Source organism: Saccostrea cucullata, unplaced genomic scaffold (assembly GCF_032062105.1).
Source record: "Saccostrea cucullata isolate Sc308-1 unplaced genomic scaffold, CSIRO_AGI_Scuc_v1 ctg2787, whole genome shotgun sequence".
Lineage (NCBI taxonomy): Eukaryota > Metazoa > Mollusca > Bivalvia > Ostreida > Ostreidae > Saccostrea > Saccostrea cuccullata.
This window is the reverse complement of record NW_026928735.1, coordinates 167433-188767: the sequence shown is the minus strand read 5'-3', so window position 1 is coordinate 188767 and position 21335 is coordinate 167433. Positions and strand designations below refer to the sequence as shown.

General features: G+C 34.6%; 1 protein-coding gene across 1 annotated transcript; it reads left to right on the top strand.

Annotated features, from left to right (window-relative positions):
- The first annotated feature begins 1521 nt into the window (after positions 1–1521).
- LOC134278593 (coadhesin-like) lies at positions 1522–20854 on the top strand. Its single transcript, XM_062760895.1, has 7 exons — positions 1522–1599; positions 4889–4987; positions 19531–19704; positions 19785–19955; positions 20230–20400; positions 20559–20729; positions 20814–20854. Exons 1-7 carry the CDS (start codon positions 1560–1562, stop codon positions 20852–20854), a joined length of 867 nt encoding a protein of 288 aa, XP_062616879.1. The 5' UTR covers positions 1522–1559.
- The last annotated feature ends 481 nt before the right edge of the window (positions 20855–21335 follow it).

Here is a 21335-nt window from a genome sequence, read left to right as displayed (position 1 = left end):
AATTGAGGGTGTGATTTTATAAGTACACAAAATATTTGGTAAAGATCAAACATACTTCGACATTGGCTTATTTACCTGAAAATTTAACTATTAAAACGCTATTTCTATTCAAAGCAGCAGCACTTTTCAGAGACTACAAAGTATGCAGAAACAATTAATAGTTTGAATTTTTAATTTCAACTAGGGCATGCCCTTGCGATATTGAAATTTGTTCATGACCTACATTCAGTACACCAACTATGCATTCATCACGTGACTGTCCATCGATGGGACCAACCTTTATACAGTACAGAGCTGGTTATACTATGCCATTTCCATAAGTATTAAAGCTTTTCGATAATAAAATAGCTTAATTAAAATAAAATCAGTTTTAAAAAAAAATCTCTTTTTTGCACGTCTATTTTCCGTTGATTTCTCATAGTAGGCCTTAACAGTGTTGCGTAAGATCAGCGGATAGTCAGAGTCGACTGCACGTGGAAAATTGCCCTCTGTCAGTCAAAATGAGGCGGGGCCTTCAGACTTGAAGGAAACAAAAATGGCGGCTTGGATAAACAGGAGGAAGATTTGAATCTTCTGTTTGCGGTTTCCAACTATTTTGTAGAGGGAAAAAAAACGTCTTATGGTGTGGCCACTAAATTGGCAGATTAGTTAATAAGTTGTTAGTAAACAAACTCGAAGATTAGAAGAAAAATGACTTTTGAGATTTGCATTTACGGCTTGAGAACTGTAAGTTGTAATTTCCTCAAGTGAATGGTATTGTGTAACTTGTGTGGAATTACTGCATGAACTAAACTACGAGATCGACGGACGTTAAGGTACATAAAATTCAGAAAACCTTATTGAAAGGACGTTGTCCGGTGATCAAAGTGGTAGATAGTTTGCTGAAACCTAACAATGACTTTGACAAAAACAAAGCTGCAAACGATCTACTTGATGGCGTTGTCATGTTGGCCTCCGCTGATACTGAGATATCTTTGGACAGAAAGCGTGTACTAGAAACACCATGATTCAAGAGTATAAGAAACTGTGCACAAGTCAGACTGAAATCACAGTTTACCTGTTTGGTGATGATGTGGTTGACAAAATGAAAAATATTGATAAGTAAAAAAATTTAAAAGATGCATAATTTCTATATTTCATTTATTATTCAATTTTTATATATGTTGACAAGGGCAATAAGTCCTTGTAATGTATTTTTATCCTTTATTGTACGTCTAAAGTAAAATAGTAAAAATATAGATCATATCGAGAGGATTTGTTCATGGAGGTATTCAAAGATTATATTATATTTTACCGTATTTATTTATGATTAATGAATATTTTTTTCTTAGAATTTTCAAAACAAAAACATAATATAATTGCTTATTTCTTGAGAACTTGTATTCTTTTATTATTTTTTTGGAGGGGTAGGGGAAGGCACGAAAAAACAAATATTGATGGTTTATTTGACGCACAATTGTAAATATCTTATCTATTACTCATATCAGAGTTCGTGGTATACATATCAAAACTAAAGATAAAAGTTGACCTTTTTACCGTGGAGGACGCAAACATTTATTATGTTAAGTTTGCTTCCAATCTTTATAATTGTGCTAAAGAGTAAGTTGGTTTTAATTTAAATCTTGTAATTTGTGACAGGTCGAGTTTATTCTCTCTCTCTCTCTCTCTCTCTCTCTCTCTCTCTCTCTCTCTCTCTCTCTCTCTCTCTCTCTCTCTCTCTCTCATCAGTAGGTTAAAACATATGGAATTTTTTTTTCAATAATTCTTTGCAAACAATGTCATTGTATGGACGGAATGGAATTCAATGGATTCGCTGAATGTGGTGTATAAATCATTGACTCTTTCTACACTTGCTGGTTATAATAGGTTTTATCAGTTGTGTATCCTTTTTCAAATTACGTCTGTTTTTTCTGGAATGTAAGCAAAGGCACAACATGCATCAGATTAACTTTTATCATACTGTATAGCAGGTTAAAATCGCGGGCGGAAAGATAATTTTCAAAATCGCGGTTTTTTGTCAAAGGAAAAATCATGCTTTTCTTAAACAGTACTTGCATGCATTTTTCGTTAGGTTTATTGATATATCCCGTCTCTATCTTACGAAAGTCTATACATGTATATCCCATATATCATCAGACAGAAAAGTCAAGTCTATATATTGTGTCGATTTTGAGCCCGATTGAATAATAACGAAATACCGGACTGATCCCGATTCGAAGTAAAAACAATGTTACTGTAGTCAAAATGTTGAACTTTTAATCATATAATTGAAATTAATTGTCTTTACCCTGTTTACTTCGTAAGTGTCTTGATTAAAGGTAAGGACTGAGTGATACACTGTACGCACGGGTGGAATTAAACAAGCAAGTGTAATTAAATAATTACATCCAACGTCTACTAGATGGCAAAATTAATCGTTAGCTATAGAAATTTATTTTTAAAACAATTAATAATCTTTAAAAACACCTTCAATTACGTGTTTGTAATTGATCCATACACCGGCAAAATTCTAAAGAGAGTCTATATCTCGAATATATAAATTACTGCCTTTGTTTTTGTACGGAAAGATTTGAAATAGATTTAAAAAATCTAATCACAGATAATGATAAAATCTCAATTTATCCTTATAAATCTTTAAAGAATTATTCACTATATGTTGAATTTGCGGAATTTTTTTTTCCGCGAATATACATATTTACTCCGAAATTTCCTGATGTGTTCTTCTTTATCACTTCAAAATGACTTTCTCAAAATCGAATGGTGAACATTACAGAATTTTGTTAAATTTTAATAATTTTTATTCTTAACGTTTTTAGTAGATTTCAAGCACAAAACAATTATATAACAAACATGATATTGATATGTTTGACTCCTTATCAGAATGTTAAAAATAACTGTAGTTTGTAGAAGCAAATTTGAAAAAATTTCCACTAAAATCTTTAAAAAATTTTTTAAGGCTTATAAAGAAAATTTCAGTATAGTGTATATGGCTTAAGCCAACTGGAAATGACCTGGTTCACTTGTCGCAAAATTCGGCCCTGTGTCAAAATTAATAATATTCCTCTAAGTTCTTCTAAAGAGTGTATATTTTTCTGAAATTATCAAAATATACCTGTACAGAGCTTTATCAATGTTTCATATAGCTGTAAAAGTAGCATTGTTTACATTAACGTTGCAATATTTTGGCGTTGCTTTATGCGACGTCATGAACAAGAATGGGATATAATATTTCGAAATATATCCAGCTAACATGCATTTATTGTTATGTAGGTTATTTAAATCTCTCAAAAACGTAAAATGCAATTTATTATTCTACATGTTTTAGTATACCGTAATTACTTCTTTATTTTCCACAATTGATAGCAAATCTTTGAATCATTTGGTATGTTTGAAATCGTTTTTGAAATCCCATTTTTTTTAGATAAAAAAAGGTTATTGGAGGGTTTTCATATGTTCGTGGACTGATTCATACTCTAAAAATATTTTAAAGAATTTAAAACAAAAGTAGAATTAGTGTGTTGAAGAGAATCACCTTGATACTTTAAACATTTTTCTATTTCATTATTAGTGTGATGACCTCACTCTGCGTGTCGCCCTTTTATTAATGACGTAATCGTCCCCCCCCCCTGCCTTAATGCACTTTTCTTGACGACATTTCCAGCGTTTTTTTTTTCAGTTAGATTTTTTTTAAAATTTCTGCACATTAGTTTACAATATCTCATAGAAGTGAGAAATTGTGAATTTTACGACAGATCAGTAAATGAAATTGACTATTAGATGACAAAATGTTCACATTTAAAAGTGCGTTTTCCATGCCATTATAAAAATAAGTCGTAAATGTATCGCTTGGTTATACCGATGCGTATTGAAACAATTTTTATAAGATTCATAAGATCCCTTTAAATGACACCAAGGTAAATTCCCTTGTGCTATTGAAAATGTTGGCCAATAACTTCCCCACCTCCTTCCCCGAAAAAGGATTTTCGTAATTGGCAATGGCTTTTTTTGCTTGTGAACTTTTGCAGGTAAGTAAAATAAAATATAATATATCATATATTTCTATGTAAAACTTGGATTCCGTATTGTGACCCCGCCCTACCCCGGGGGTCATGATTTTTATAATTTAGATTCTACTCTATCCCAGGATGCTTCAACCTGAGTTTCAGGTTTTCTGGCCCAGTGGTTCATGAGAAGAAGATTTTTTAATAACCCACACTATTTTTGTATTTAATAACCCTATTAATAACACTATTTTTGTATTTTCTTGATTATCTCGTTATAGAAGAGGATCTGACCTTTTATTAATTACAAATGAAATTCCCCTCCAACGAAGGATGCTTTGTACCAAGTTTGGTTAAAATTGGCCCAGTGGTTCTTGAAAAGAAGTTGAAAATGTGAAAAGTTAAGAGACGGACGGACAGACAGACAGCTAGACAGACGTACAGACAGACGACGGACAATGGGTGGTCAGAAAAACTAACTTGAGCTTTCAGCTCAGGTGAGCTAAAAATATAAAAACAAAACAAAAAAGCAAAACAAACCTGAAAACCCCCTTTCTTCCTTGTAAATCTTATCTTGTATTTAAGAAGGTATTTTTGAACATTACATACCCCATCCTCTACCACCACGTCATCATTTTTGGTATTTTGTTATTCATGATTCAGTTTTGCGCTTGAAAACCAAAAGAATGAATGAGGATGTACAACCCTCTCTCAAAGGACAGATCACTCCATCTTTTTTTTTTTTGAAGACCGGGACGGGAGTCGTAGCAGACAATGAAATTGGTACATTTTACAATGTTTTGTGTTCGAAAAAATCTATACAATGATATGAGCAAGCTAAAAATTTACCTGATCCTTTGTCATACTGTTCAATGATTTGATTGCAGCACAGGAAGGAACAAGTCAAGTCTGCCGAAGGAGTTCAGGCTGTGGCGGGGGATGTTATTGCCAAGAGGTATATAACGGGATTGGACAATGTACTTGTTGTAAGTCAGCTTTAAAATATTGCAAATAACACATTAGTACCGCATTTAGCTTGAAACATAGCTGGCCAATGCTCTTTAAGGATAATACTTTTGGAAGGAAATTTGTGCATGTTTATTCCTTTAACTGATTTAAAAATCAGTGTTTCGTATCCAAACGGTCTTTTTTCTTAAAAGTAAATTTTATAATCCATAATATGAGTGTCATTAATTCAAAGATCTCAGACGGTATTCTTTACTGAACTAATATTAAATCTTTAACCATAACGCTTAAGATCGTGTAATGAAAATCTAATTTAATTTACATCGCAAGATTTTCTGCGCACTTTTGGGGATAATTTCTCCACGTTCCAGCTTTTTTCAATCGAGTACCTTTCACTCTCTATTTAAGATATATTTTCAACCAACTTGTATATTTTTTTCTAAATTCCTACCCTTTATAGTCAACTCTACAGACCAATAAACTCACCTTGCCTAAATTTCCTACCATCCGACATTTTAGTCGTTCCACTCTAGAGAAGACTATAAAACCACTGCGCAACGCAAGTCACTTAAACTTTAGATTAATTCTAATTGAGTTTCAAAAAAACTACGAATCATTGTCTATCAATAAAGACGGGAGAGTGCTTTGAAATTCCCAAAATGAACAACAAGGCTGAAGCTAGCAGCCAAAAACAGTAGCCACTAGGCCCGTAGAAGCTAGAAGCCAATGAGGAAATTCATCAAAGAACTGAGAGTACTCTGACGCAGTACTGTTTTTAATATTCTATTAAAGATAATAAAGGGAAAATAATTGGATAATTAATGGGACAATTAATTACCTATTAAATCAGACATTCGGCGGTAGTAAGGCTCACCTGCATAAAATTTTATTCCTTTATAAAAAATAAAAAAAAAAAAATAAATTAACTTATAAGCTTAATCTACTTGATTAAATAGGCGCAAAAAAACTGTTAACTATTTCAGGAAGAAATCCATTCTCAACTCTTTCAGGGACCTCAAGAATACGACAGTGCCAATAAGCAAACCTGAAATTTGGTTACTCAAACGACTGTCAACCGAAATATGGCACGAGTGTAAACTACGTTGAAGTATGCTTCAAAAATTATTACTAGGGGCAACTTAAGGGGCCTTATCCTTGAAGTGTTCATCAAATGAATATTGGGGCAAGGTAGAGGGGCCCTTTGGCTATCATTTCCCACTTTCAGAATGGGGCTGTAGTGGCACCACCAAGTGGTGCCAAGTGCGTGGGGCATATTTCCATCATTCATATTTTATTCATTGTCGGCCTCCTGAACAAACTATCACGGGGGAATGGTAAAGGGCCTTAGGGGGTATCCCTATACAGATTTCTGCAGGGTCCTAGGGGCTTGGAGGGTCCAATTAGCTAACCTTAACTTTGATGTTTTTTATCATTTTACATTGTGAAACGGGAAAAGGGCAGCTATTATAGACTTTATCCTTGAAGTGTTCATCAAATGAATATTGGGGCAAGGTAGAGGGGCCCTTGGGCTATCATTTCCCTTTTTCAGAATGGGGCTGTAATGGCACCACCAAGTGGTGCCAAGTGCGTGGGGCATATTTCCATCATTCATATTTTATTTATTGTCGGCCTCCTTAACAAACTATCACTGGGAATGGGTAAGGGGCCTTAGGGGGTATCCCTAGGCAGATTTCTGCAGGGTCCTATGGGCTGAAAGGGTCCAATTAGCTGACCTGAACTTTGATGTTTTTCATCATTGCACATTGTGAAACGGGAAAAGGGCAGCTATTATATGCCTTATCCTTGAAGTGTTCATAAAATGAATATTGGGGCAAGGTACAGAGGCCCTAGGGCTATCAATTCCCACTTTCAGAATGGGTCTGTATTGGCACCAAAAAGTGGAGCCAAGTGCATGGGGCATATTTCCATCATTCATATTTTAGTCACTGTCGGCCTCCTGAACAAACTATCACTGGGGATGGGTAAAGGGCCTTAGGGGGTATCCCTAGACAGATTTCTGCAGGGTCCTAGGGGCTGGGAGGGTCCAATGAGCTGACCTGAACTTTGATTTTTTTCATCATTGTACATTGTGAAACAGGAAAAGGGCAGCTATTATACGCTTATGTTAATTAAATATCACCTATATCTTCAACATTATTTGTCCAACTGAACGCGCCATTTATCGGTAGTTCTCTTTTATCCTAGGTATTATTTTATTAACTCGATTTGTTCAAAGTTTAAACAAATCCAAATTATTAGTTTTTACAGAAAATCTGCAATTTTATTATACAATCGTATTTCTCTAAACTATTTAGTACGGATTACTGTCTTGTACAATCAGGAAGTTGGAACTCTTGACGTAGTGTCTAGAATGTATGCCTTACAAGCTAAGAATTGTGAGTTCGATACCGGCTGGGTGCATTTTAATTTTTTTTTAATTCCTTTTTTTTCTTATTTCTTCAACCAAAATGACCTTTTAAGGGTGGATGGGTCACAAGAACAATACGATTACCAGATTTTCTTTTTTTTATGCATAAGATTTTTGGGAAACATTTGCTTATGTATTAATATTTTATTAAATATTATTTACAAGTTTATATCATGACTTTTTTTTTTGCATAAGATTTTTTTTTTCACTTTAATAGTAAATATTTGCATATGTATATTTTTTTTATATTAAATAACATTATTTACAAGTTCACAATTTAATTTCAACGTTTGAAAAATCTTATTACCTCTAAAAAGTGCTGTTTCGATGTTAAAAGTGTGAAACCCTGACTTTTATTTTTATTACATATTGCCATTTTGCACCTCTTATTATGCCCCTATAAACGAAGTTTTGGGGGTATATAGTTTTTGTCGTGTCCGTCCGTTTATCTCTCTGTCTGTCTGTCTGTTTGTTCGTAAAAACTTTAACCTTGTCCTTATCTTTTGATTTAATGGAGCTATGACTTTCCTATTTCACGTGTTTACTCCGTGTGACAAGACTTTTCTTTGTAGACCACCAAATTTGATCTTTTGACCTTGACCTTGGAGTTTGACCTACTTTTAATTATTTTGAAGCCTTGTCCATAACTTTTGAACGGTAAAGACCAAAGCTTCTATCCTTCACACATGTACAGTATTTGATGTGACAAGACCTTACATTGGATACTAGTTACCTTGACCTTTGGATATTGACCATGGAGATTTTTATACTTATGAACAAGATACTTTTTTGAAAAACTATGCGTCGGGCGGCAACAAAGTTAAAAAAACAACATATTTTTAGCATATAAGTCACAGTCAATGTCACAAAGAACTTGAACAGTAAAGCATGCATACCGAATATGAAGTTTTTATCTTTCATGGTTCCAAGCGAGTTATTTTTAGCATATACTAAACAGTCAAGGTCACAAGGTCATTGGCTTTGATGGCTTGTGAATGTGCTTCATTGGTGAATTATATATTCCAAATATTAAGTCTCTATCTCTTTTCGTTCAAAAATTATGACGAAGGTTAAAATTGCCGACAATAAACTGTATTTAGCATAAACTCTGTAGGTTACAGTCAAGGTCAAAAGGTCATTGACCATGGTGGCATTTAAAAGAGCTTAATCAGTGGTACATGCATACCAAATATGAAGTCTCTATCTTTTATGGTTCAAAATTTATGGCGAATGTTAAAGTTTGCAGAAAAAAATATTTTTAGCATATAGGTCACAGTCAAGTTCACAAGACTTTTGAACAATAAGGGCTAGCGATATCATACTTCACTTATGTAATCCCTCATTGGATACCATGAACTTTGACCCTTTGACCTTGTAGTTTCACTTACTTTTGAAAAGTAAACCTTGACATTACTTTTGAGGGGTAAGGCCTAGTGCTTTCATACTTTACATATTTAATCCTTGTGACAGGACTTTTCATTTGATAACAAGACCTATGACTGGAGTTTGACCTACTTTTTAAAATCTTTAATCATCGCCATAACATCTGAAAGGTAAGATCTAAGGCTTTCATAATTTACATAATTTTATGTATTTTTGTGGCATGACCTTTCATTGACTATCAATGACCTTTACCTTGAAGTATTCCCTACTTTAGAAAAACTTTAATCTTGGCCTACTTTCAAATTTTACAATTGTATTTTCAGTGAGAATACCCTTTTTTGGTACAGTTATATTAAATTTGCACTTAAGAAAAGTTAAATCTTTGCTATGTTGCCATACAGGGGTATCAGTTATTCAAAAAAAATCCTGTTTTACTTTGTGATCCGACACATATTTTGGGTTTCCCATAGCAAAGCATGGGCTTTGCCACTATATTCATATGGGAGGCGGGGGTATCATTTAACGAGCTCATTCCTCACAAAACCTCTTGCTAATTACAGTTATCAATAGCATATTTTTGCTTTGATAATGTCACTCCAAAGAGGTTCCTATAATTGGGGGTAGTGCTTTTCTTTGGGTCATACTCAAGTATATCGTGCCTTAATTATACCCCATAAACCCACACACTTAAAAGCGGGAGGGTACATTTTTAAAGGTAAGACAAACCCCGTGGTCAAGGTCAAAAGGGCATGGTTATTGGTTTCTGAACAAGACCATGTCTCAAAGATTACATATAGGAAGTATGAAAGCGTTGGTTCTTACCGTTTAAAAGTTATAGCCAAGGTAAAAGTTTGTAAAAAGAAGGTCGAACTCCAATGTCAAAGGGTCAAACGACTTGATATCCAATAAAAGGGCTTGTCACAAGGATTACATGTGTGAAGTATGAAAACCCTAGCATACTTTTCAAAAGTTTTAGCCTAGGTTAAAATTATTTCACAAGTTCTGAAATCTCCAAGGCCAGAGGGTCAAAGTTGTTGGTATCCAATGAAAGTTCTTTCAACAAAAAATGCATTTGTGAAGTATACATATGTAAATGCCCGGGTATCTACTGTTCAAAAGATATGAACAAAGTAAAAAATTGTCACAAGGAGTACACACGTGAAATATTAAAGTCATAGCTTCATTAAATCAAAAGTTAAGAACAAGGTTTAAGTTTTGCGGACAAACAGACAAACAGTTAAACGAACGGACGGACACAACAAATATTATATACCCCCCAAACTTCGTTTAGGGGCCATGATAAGATGTGCAAAATAACAATATGTAATAAAGATTCTGTGATGATCTCATACTTGTAACATCGAAACTTAACACTTTTTAGAGGTCATGAGATTTTTCAAACGGAAAACTTAATGTGAACTTGTAAATAATATCATATAACATAAAATGTATACATATGCAAATATCTAACATTAAAATGAAAATATCCTATGCAAAAAAAACCCAGAAAAAAACAAGATGTGATTGTGAAACGCTGATGCCCCCGTATGGCAACATAGTGAAGATTAAACTTTTCTGAGATGCAAGTTACTATATTGGTACCTAAAGTAGTGTCTTCTTACTGGAAATACAATTGCAAAAAATGGAAGCCCTATCACCATATGTTCCCAAGTTATGGCCAGACATTTTTTATAAGTACATAAATCTCCAAGATCAAGGTCAGAAGGTCAAGTTTATCGGTATCCAATGAAAGGTCTTTCCACAAATATCACATATTCGAAGTATGGAAGCCCTAGCCCCCACCATTCAAAAGTTATGGCCAAGGTTAAAAAGATTTTAAAAGTAGTTTAAGCTCCAAGATCAAGATTAGAAGTACAATGTTATTGGTATTGAATGAAAGGTCTTGTCACAAGAATTACATATGTGAAGTATGAAAACCTTAGCACTTCATTTTCGAAAGTTATTTCCAAGGTTAACGTTTTTTCATAAGTATGGAACCTCTGGTCCTAACTGTTCAAAAGTTATGGCCAATATTAAGATTGCTTAAAAGTAGGTCAAACTCTAATGTCAAGGTAAAAAGGTCAAAGGTCTTGATATCAAATGAAAGGTCTTGTCACAAGGATTCATTATGTAAAGTATGAAAGCACTAGCTCTTACTCTTTAAAAGATATGATCAAGGTTTATTTTTGGAAAGTAAATTAAACTCCAAAGGCAAGGTACAAAGGTCAAAGCTCCTAGTATCCAATGAAGCGTCTTCTTACATGGATTACATATGTGCATTATGAAAGCTTTAGCCCTTACCTTACCGTTCATAAGTTACTGCAAAAGTTAAAGATTTTCATCAATACAAAAAAATTCCAAGGTCAAGGTCAAAAGGTCAAGGTTGTTGGTATCAAATGAAAGATCTTGCCACAAAAAATACATCTGGGAAACATGAAAGTCCTGGTATCTACTGTTCAAAAGTTATAACCAAAGTAAAACTTTGAATTTTCTGTGTCAAAATGGGTCAAATTGCAAGGTCAAGGTCAAAGTGTCAAATTTGGTTGTACCCAAAGAAAGGTCCTGTCACAAGGAATACACATGTGAAATATGAAAGTCACAGCTTCACTAAATTAAAAGTAATGGAAAGGTTAAAGTTTTTGCGGAGAAACAGACAAACAGAGACAGAGAGACAGCTAGACAGACAGACAGACACGACAAAAAATATATAGCCCCGAAACTTTGTAACGGGGGCATAAAAACAGAAGAGAGAGAGAGAGAGAATACAAGTAATCATGATGAAAACTTGTAAATAATATTTAGTAAAATATTTATACATAACCAAATGTTTTCCATTGAAGTAAAATGAAATAAAATAAAATAAAATAAATACTTATAATCTTATTGATCCTGTGCCCTTTCAACATTTTAAAGTGTTTTTTGCGTCATTTGGGTTGAAGAAATACGAAAAACAAAAAAAATGTGTTTGTGAAACACTGATGCCCCCGTATCGCAACAAAGCGAGGGTTAAGCTTTCTCAAATGCAGATCAAATATGTTGGTACCTAAAATATCAAAGGCCTTTTCACAAGAAATACAGATGTGAAATATAAAACACTAGTACCACCTGTTCAAGGGTTATGACCAAGGTTAACATTTCTGAAGGTAGGACAAACTCCGAGGTTAAGGTCAAAGGGTCAAGGTTATTGGTTTCTAAAGAAAGGCCTTGTCTCAAAGATTACATATGGGAAGTATGAAAGCGCTGGTCCTTACCGTTCAAAAGGAATGACCAAGTTAAAGTTTGTAAAAAGGAGGTCAAACTCCATGGTGGATAAAGGTTCTTGATATCCAATGAAAGGTCTTGTCAAAAGGATTACAAATTTGAAATATGAAAGCCCTACTCTTTACCGTTCAAAGGTTATGACCAAGGTTAAAGTTTTCTGTAAGTACGGAAATTCTCTAAGGTCAAGGTCAAAAGGTCAAAAATAATGGTTTCAAATGAAAGGTCTTGTCAATAAGAATTGATATTTTGAATATGAAATTCCTAGTATTTACAGTTTAAAAAATAGGGTTAAAGCAAAAGTTTGGAATTTTTGTGTAGAAAAGAGTAAAATTCAAAGATCAAGGTAAAGGTGTCAAGATTCTTGGTATAAAATGAAAGGGCTTGTGAAGTATGGAAGCCTTAGTCCTAACCCTTCAAATTATGGTCAAGGTTGTATATTTAAAGTAGGTAAAAATCCCAGGTCAAAGTCAAAGGGTTAAGGTTATTGGTATACCATGAAGCGTTTTCTCACAAGGAGAAGCCCCTTAGGACCCTGCAGAAATCTGTCTAGGGATACCCCCTAAGGCCCTTTACCCATTCCCAGTGATAGTTTGTTCAGGAGGACGACAATGAATAAAATATGAATGATGGAAATATGCCCCACACACATGGCACCACTTGGTTGTGCCACTAAAGCCCGATTCTGAAAGTGGGAAATGATAGCCCTAGGGCCCTTCTACCATGCCCATTAATCATTTAATGCACACTTCAAATATAAGGCGTATAATAGCTGCCCTTTTCCCGTTTCACAATGTACAATGATGAAAAAACATCAAAGTTCTGGTTAGCTAGCTGGACCCTTCCAGCCCCTAGGACCCTGCAAAAATCTGTCTAGGGATACGCCCTAAGGCCCCTTACCCATCCCCAGTGATAGTTTGTTCAGGAGGCCGACAATGAATAAAATATGAATGATGGAAATATGCCCCACGCACTTGGCACCACTTGGTGGTGCCACTACAGCCCTATTCTGTACCACTTATAACTTAAAGCGATTTTATAAGACCCCTTAAGTTGCCCCAGTAATAATTTTCGAAACATACTTCAACGTAGTTTACACTCGAGCCATATTTCGGTTCACAGTCATTAGAGTAACCAAATTTCAGGTTAGCTTATTGGCACTGGCGTAAACTTGAGGTCCCTGAAAGAGTTGAAAATGATTTTTTTTCCTGAAATAGTTTACAGTTTCCTAATGCCTATTTATTCAAGTGGATTAAGCGGATAAGGTAATTTATTTTTTTCAGTTTTTGAAAGGAAGAATATTTTTATGCAGGTGAGACTTACTGCCGTCGAGTGTCTGATTTACTAGGTAATTAATTTTCGCATTAATTATCCAATTAGGTACCGTCTCCTGTTATCTTTCCCTTAGAGGGCGCCACAGGCAAACTCGGTCCCGTATCGGAATACTCTCGCGCATTATCAATATTGAACTATCGAAGAAACCGTAAACAAACCGCTGTCAATCTCTTTTTTAACATGCCTGAAACTTGCTGTTGTGTACCAGAATGCAGTAATCGAGGTGGACATGTGTTTCCCTCTGATCAATCAAGAAGAAAAATTTGGATCCATGCAATTAAACGCGGCGAAACCCGTTTTCAAAGTTGGGAACCTACGACACATGCTTTTGTATGCAGGGCACACTTCAAAGCTGACGACTACGTAACTGAGACTCAACACGGTATTTATTTTTTTCACCAGCTTAAAACTTTAATATTAAAAAATATTAAGAATGTTGCAAGTTGCATTTTTCTTGTAAATACTTAAACTGCATGTAAATTAATTTACGATGAACATGTTCCAGACACTGACACATGCATGCCAATTTGACTCCCGCTGACATTCCCGATTACACTTGTGATCCAGTAAACAAGAAGCATGTCTGACAGCTCTGTGAAACTTCTGGTAATCTATTTATGCATATGTAATATAAGCATGATAAGAAATCCTCTTTGTTTTCCCTTTTGTTTTCATCTCACACTGTTTTATTCTCTGCATGAACAATGGAGTCTGACAGATGTCCAGTGTGTAAAGGATAGATAATAATTGAATATAAAAAATTACCTACTTAGTCACTGCAAATTTGAATATATTTATATATACTGAATAAATTAAGATTCATATTTAGTATCTTAATATAATACGATAATATGATTTTTAATTTTTTTAAAATAAATTATCTTTTCAAGGAACTACCCCCCTGAGTAAAAGACTTAAGAAAAGTGCAGTCCCTAGTATTTTTTTCCTGGGTTGAGCCAAGTCCTCACTCACAAGCCAGATCTGATAGAGCAAAGTCCAGGGGTATCAAGCGAAAATTAGCAGAGGAATTTTCTTCCCAATCAGAGGATGTAGAAATTATTTATGCAAGTGATGAACTGCAAACGACCGAAGAAGTAATTTTTGATTCAACAATTGTACCTGAATCTTCAGAAATACCTCAAGCTGAAACGAACATCTATTATCAAAATGTGGAGACCCAAACACCTAAATATCCTCCAATGAGCATAGACAATTTTACAAATGATGATGCTGGTGTCCATTTCTATACTGGCCTGGAAACACTACAGAAATTTTACTTTGTTTTGAGAACTCTAGGCCCAGCTGCCTTTTGTTTGAATTATGTTTATCATAAAGTTTCAAACATAAGTATTCCTGATCAGTTTTTCCTTGTACTTTGTAAATTACGCCGCCACACTACAAATTTTGAATTGTCAAGACTTTTTGGCGTGTCTGAAAAAACAGTCTCAAATATATTTTCACCTGGATTCTATTTATGAATAAGCAGTGGCGTGAAATTGATTTGTGGCCTTCAAGAGATATTGTTAAATATTTTTGCTCGTCGGATTTTAAAATGAAATTCCCAAATACAAGAGTAATTATTGATGGTACTGAATGTCCCATTAAGAAACCAAAACAACCTAAATCTCAGCAAGCAACTTTTTCTACATACAAAAACCGAAACACTGTGAAGGTTCTTGTTGGAGCAACACCAGGCGGTTTGACATCCTACATCTCTACAGCCTATGGAGGATCTACAAGTGATCGTCAAATTGTGGAAAGGAGTTGTCTGATAGATATGTGCAGTTCGGGTGATTCAATTATGGCAGACAAAGGTTTTAATGTTCAGGATATGTTTGTACATAAGAACATACAAATTAACATGCCAACATTTTTTAAAAAGAAAAATAGGATGTCCTGTGAAACTGTTATAAAAGATAGAAAAATATCTAGTAAACGTGTACATATAGAGAGAATTATTGGACTTGCAAAGACATATAAAATATTAAGTGAACCAATGAATGGTTCAGAATCAAAACTGTCGTCTGAAATTATATACATTTGTTTCATGTTGTGTAACTTTAAGAATTGCATTGTGCCATCATATGCATAATCAATCAGATATATAACACTGAATAAAAAGATTGTTATATAGTTTAAACTTTTATTTACTTATTGCAATTACAAACACCTTCGTATGTTTTGTAAAACATTTTTTCAAGCAAGGCAGATTTGAAGTAAGTTTCGTAAAACTCATCTAACTTTTCTTTCATGTCATTAACAAATTTGTCATTTCTTTTGATAGGAAAGAACAAAATATCATTAAAGGTGTACACAACGAATATGCATTTCTGTTTCTGAGCACAAAGAAGTTGTCCCTGAACCTGGTAGTAATCGTGCTTTTCATCAAGATAGAATCTGGTCCCCGATTGTCTAATGTATGGCACGGTTTTAGTAGAAATGAAATTATTTCTCGCTACATATGGACATTTCACCTCCACCAAAGTCTCTTCATCAATAATGCCATCAGGGGATGCTGCTAAGTATGGCGAGTCAAGACACACACATATTCCACTGTCATAAACAGTATTTCCAGTAATTTCCTGGTATTTTTTCAACGCAGATTTTTCATATTTTCGGCCGTGAAGTATAGGCTTTGTGTTAAGTCTTTGTCCCTTTTCTGTGAGTCGCTGAGCCAGTTTTGCTTTGTCTGTCCTGTCTGTCGCTTTACATATTCTTCCATACATAGATGAATGTAGGCGCTTACACCGCTCTTCAAACCACAAATCATTAGCTGCTTGGGTTGCCGTCTTTACCATTACCTGCCTTGCAGACTCTTCAGAAATTTCTGACACATTTATCAATTTTAAATGTCTCTCACTAAATGTGTCCTTGAGGTAATCATGGTCCAGGTCAAGTGCCCTCATGTTTGCAGGCTCATATAACTGAAATATTGGGGTGCTGCTGATGCCTGGGAAATTCAAACACATACTTCTAAAATTTGAAGAGTAACCACGGTTATTTTGATATTTTAATGGACGAGGGTCATATTCGCTGTTGCAAATTTCATCGCAGCCAGGCATGTTCATGAACCGTGCTTTCAGTGGGCTTCCTTTGTGCGGTTTTGCTCGGTGGAAAGTTTGAATAGTCTGTGTACAGGTTAGTTCTGTTTTAACACTTCCACGCTTCAAAAAATCTGAGCATGCAAACAAAACAGCACACACATGTTTACAATGTGCATCTGGGCCCATGCCTGCAGCACATTCACATTGGGATTCAACAACACTCTTGTCCTGACCTATCATGACATCAACAATGTACTTGACTGATTTCATCATAGAGGCTTTCACTGAACTTCTGATAAACCAGTGTAAATCATGGAATACTACGTTCACATATTGGATGAAACCATAGTTATACATGTCTTTAGCTTTTTTGTCCATTGTCTTGTTAAACTTTAGTAAGAAGGCAGAAATATCTGAGTCAGTACATCCTGGAAATGCCTGGCCACCATGTATGTCTTTATAAAGCTGTGGATCTGGGGTCATCGTGAGGAACTCGGGTCCGGAAACGTCAGTCTTTGCACAGTGGGCATTTCTTTTGTAAGCTTCAAGTCTGTAAAATAAAAGAATTACCATGGTTAAATTGATTAATATTCTTAAATAATATAACAATATATGAAATATTTTCATGAAGTTGTAAATTATATGAGACCAACACTCACGGGAAACCAAGAACCACTTAAATGACAATCATTGAGGAAATTCGGGAAAAACATACGAGCAATAAAAACGATCATTTTATATTTTTCCAATATACATTTCAATTAACTGGGGTTTTCTAAGGCTATTTAAACAAAGATCGATGATATAATATATCATTTAAATGTTTATATAAGGTAACACAAGACTTTAAAAAGATCAATCAGCTGTTTACAATGACATTTATTTACCTCTCAACAAGCTCCCATTTTCAACTGCTTTTTTTCGCACCAAGTTTTTCCAACTCTCTTTTTAGCTCAGGTATTGTCATAGCACCAAAATTTGATGCCATAGTGGGTAAAAAATGTTTTTGATACGTCTGGTTTCTTCGAAAGTGATCTGTAGAATAATCGCCGATAAGCCATTGCTGCCATGCTTAGCAGTGTTTGTGTTGGACCGCATTTGCCTGTGGCGACCCCTTGCGGTGCAAGATAAGATAACTGACGCCGGTTCACCATTGTTTTTCTTTTATTATCTTAGATAAAGTATTAAAAACAGTACTGCGTCCGAGTACTCTTAGTTCTTTGATGAATTTCCTTATTGGCTGCTAGCTTCTACGGGCTTAGTGGCTGTTGTTATTGGCTTGCTAGCTTCAGCCTGGCAAATGAACAATTTGTTTGAAATTGATATACAACTGATAAAACCATACTTAGGATGTGTTTACAACAGAGAAGATAAAAAAATGCTCAACAGCGATTTTGAAGTGGTAAAATTTTACGAGGTTAACAAAATACATTTTTTTTATTTATAGAAAAGTAAAAATATATATCAAGAGGAGTTTGGGATTGTTCTCAGTTACTAGCTGTGTTAAGGTTATGAAAATACACGGTTAGTTACATGTGATATCGGAAATTCTCAATGAACAATACTGAACTGTATGTCATGTGGTCTTTTTTGGATTTTGTCGAATTGAGATAGAACAAAATATCAACCAGAATAAACAAATAAGTTTATAAACACAAATAAAAAAAAAATAGAAAACAAATTAATTTCATAACACTCACTTCCACATACAGGCTCATACACCGTAAACAAAATAAATATAAACTGTTGATTCAGTTTTAACCGATTCTGATACTTTTCATAATATAGTTTACAATAACATCCTGCAAGGCTGACTCAATAAGTATCAGATTTTAAATCGAATGAGAAATTTACTAAATTTTGTCATTTAAATATATATTTCGAAAAAACTCAATGAAATTTTAATAAGGATAAAATCATAATTCAAATGAAATAGGTTTTTTATGACCCTGAAGTTACTATAAGCTGTAATTCACAAATTGACGTCAACCCATACAAATCCATCTAGGTCCCATCAAGTTCCGTGGTCTTCAAACGGCAGTTACTTAACTGCAGTGCTCCAGGTCTTAGCCTCCCACTCCGGTTGTCCTACTACACCATCAACAGTGTAGACATTTGGATATGAAGAACGTGGCCCTTCATACAATACTCGTCAATAAGACTCAAATCTATAGCGCTCGTCAACACGCACGTACACTAGTCTATAAATTGGCTCCAAACCTGTTACGCACTGAAATTAATTTATAGTTACAAAAACCTAACCTAATATACAACTGAGACCGGAAAAATAAACAACAAACCAACAAATATTTTATTCAAGCATTCTTACCGCTAGAAAGGCATAGAAGCGCTGCAATATATAACCCGCCCGACAAGTTCTATGGCTACCCGTTAATATTATTATCGTCGAAAATATTCGCCACTTGTATACATCATGCGAGGGAAAACAACATTCGTGGCATACCTCCGGCTAGTCACGCTACCGGACACCAAACTAGATCTGACCACTCTGACAAAACCGGTCCCTTAATATACTCGCTACAAAACAGTCTCAAATGAATGGAACCCCCTAACAACAATTTTAAAATTATATAAACTAAAAAACAACTTCTTCACACAATTCTTTATGGACTTAAAAATTATAAATATAAAACATAATCTGAATTTTACATATGTTCACAAGAAATAGAGCTTTCAAGTTTTGACACTGTTAAAAAAGATAAGCCAGCATAAAATTGCCATTTAAGTTTTCTTTATCATGTCAATTACATTTACAATTAGACTTTTTTATTAGAGCTATCATTTTTATATCTAAAGCAATAAAAATGAGAGCATGAGAGGATTATCTAACCTTGTTTGTATGAAATCAATAGGTACATTTTTCAGTAATGAATGATCTGAAACGTATCACAATTGTGTAAAAATATTGATTTTAAAAGCAATGTTTCGATACGCTGAGAAAGTAAAAAGACAAACCTAAAGTTATTCAATATATACATGTATATCTTAGGCATATAGGTTGCTTTTGTATTATGTATTTTACTGGTTTTTACAAGTTTTCGTCAGTTATAATATTTCTGATTCGAATTCCTATTATTTTCTTTCAATATTCTAGCATATTCTGGTGGAAGTTCACATCATTACAGTAATACCTTTTTGTCTTGGGGAGAATGGACGACTTGTAGTGTAACCTGTGGTAACGGTTCCCAACAAAGGCATAGGAGCTGTGACGGATCATGTTCTGGTTCGTCATCACAATCAAGGACCTGTCATCCAGGCCCTTGTCCAGGTAAAAGAAGAAAAGAATTATGCTAGAATAACGCTAAATTAAATTTTAACATGTTTATTTTGGTTTTATCTTGTTTCCAGTAAACGGATCGTGGAGTTCATGGGGTAACTACAGTCCCTGTGATAAAACGTGCGGAAACGGCTGGAAAGTCAGATTCAGGAAGTGCAGTAATCCTCAACCGGCATATGGTGGTCTTTCTTGCATCGGTGATTCATTGGAAGCAGTCCGGTGCAACACGTTTCATTGCCCTGGTATAAATATAGACCACTATCAAAGATTTTTAAAAGAATATAAACATACTAAGTACATATATTTCTTTTATAGGTAGATTTTAAGTTGATTTTAAGTTGCAAACTATGCGTATTAAAACATTAAATTGGCAAAAAGAATTTATGTGAGTATATAATACAACAGTTCTGAGATGTCACAAGGGACGGACACAATTTTACCTAAACAAAAGTTGGAAAAGGCTGCGGTACATTCATGATTATAGTACTAACTTGAACATGTTCTACTGATTTGTAGTTGATGGACAATGGTCAGCTTGGTCAGGATATGGACAGTGTAGTAGTAGTTGTGGGGCTGGTATTCAGATAAGGATTAGAAACTGTTCTAATCCTGCACCTGAATATGGAGGTAACAACTGTTCAGGAAGTTTTAAGGAGAGTCAGCCGTGCAACCTCAGGCATTGTCCAGGTTTTCTTTTTCCCTCCCTGAAAAAAATTGTCATTGTTATTTATTTTCATATTTATTGCTTGCTTTCTTTTTTTTTATATACTTTTCCATCTTTAATTGTAATTATTATTTTGGCTCGTTTTAACATTGTAATACAAATAAATGGTCAACAATTATAGTGAACGGTAATTGGGGTCAATGGGGTCACTTCCGGCCATGTGACATGCCATGTGGTGGGGGAATTCATATCAGAATGAGAGGATGTGACGACCCTCTTCCTTCTTATGGAGGGCTTCAATGTCCCGGTCAATCAGTTCAAACAGAGGCATGCAACACTCAATCATGTCAAGGTACAATATTTACAAAGGAGCTATTAGACAGAAAATCATTATATAACTTTCCTGTTTCTAACTCATTTTTCTTTCCTTTTCTAGATATAAAATTAGTGACTCTGTCAAACAACTTGCTGGGATAGAATGAAATAAAGCAGTGAGAGGGGAGTAATCTAAGATTTTATTTTACTTAAATTTTGTCGGTCCCCTTGTATATGTACTTTTGAAAAAGCATATTTTTTTGATTTGCCGAGTAAGGAGTTGATCAGTATATATGTCGTGGGTCTGGACGCAGAGAGTCTTTATTCATAAAAGTTAAAGAAAAAGAAGGTGGTCGATCTTACAAAAATAATTTTCAACATGTACAAAAGCTGTGAAGATAGAAAAAATACAAATCTTAAGAAATACCAGAGGTAAGATGAGGTGCCGGTCCCCACCGAGCAACCTAATTCTCTTTGAGCTGTTTGGATCAATCCAGAACAGGTTGCATTTAGTTTTCGAAATGTAGTTTTTTTTACCGCACAAATTGTGTGAATCAGGGTGTTATGAGGAAGAATATCAGACTAGAAATTGCTGTCTAGTTTTCATATATTAATAAGAATGGTGTAAGATTTTTAAGAGTTT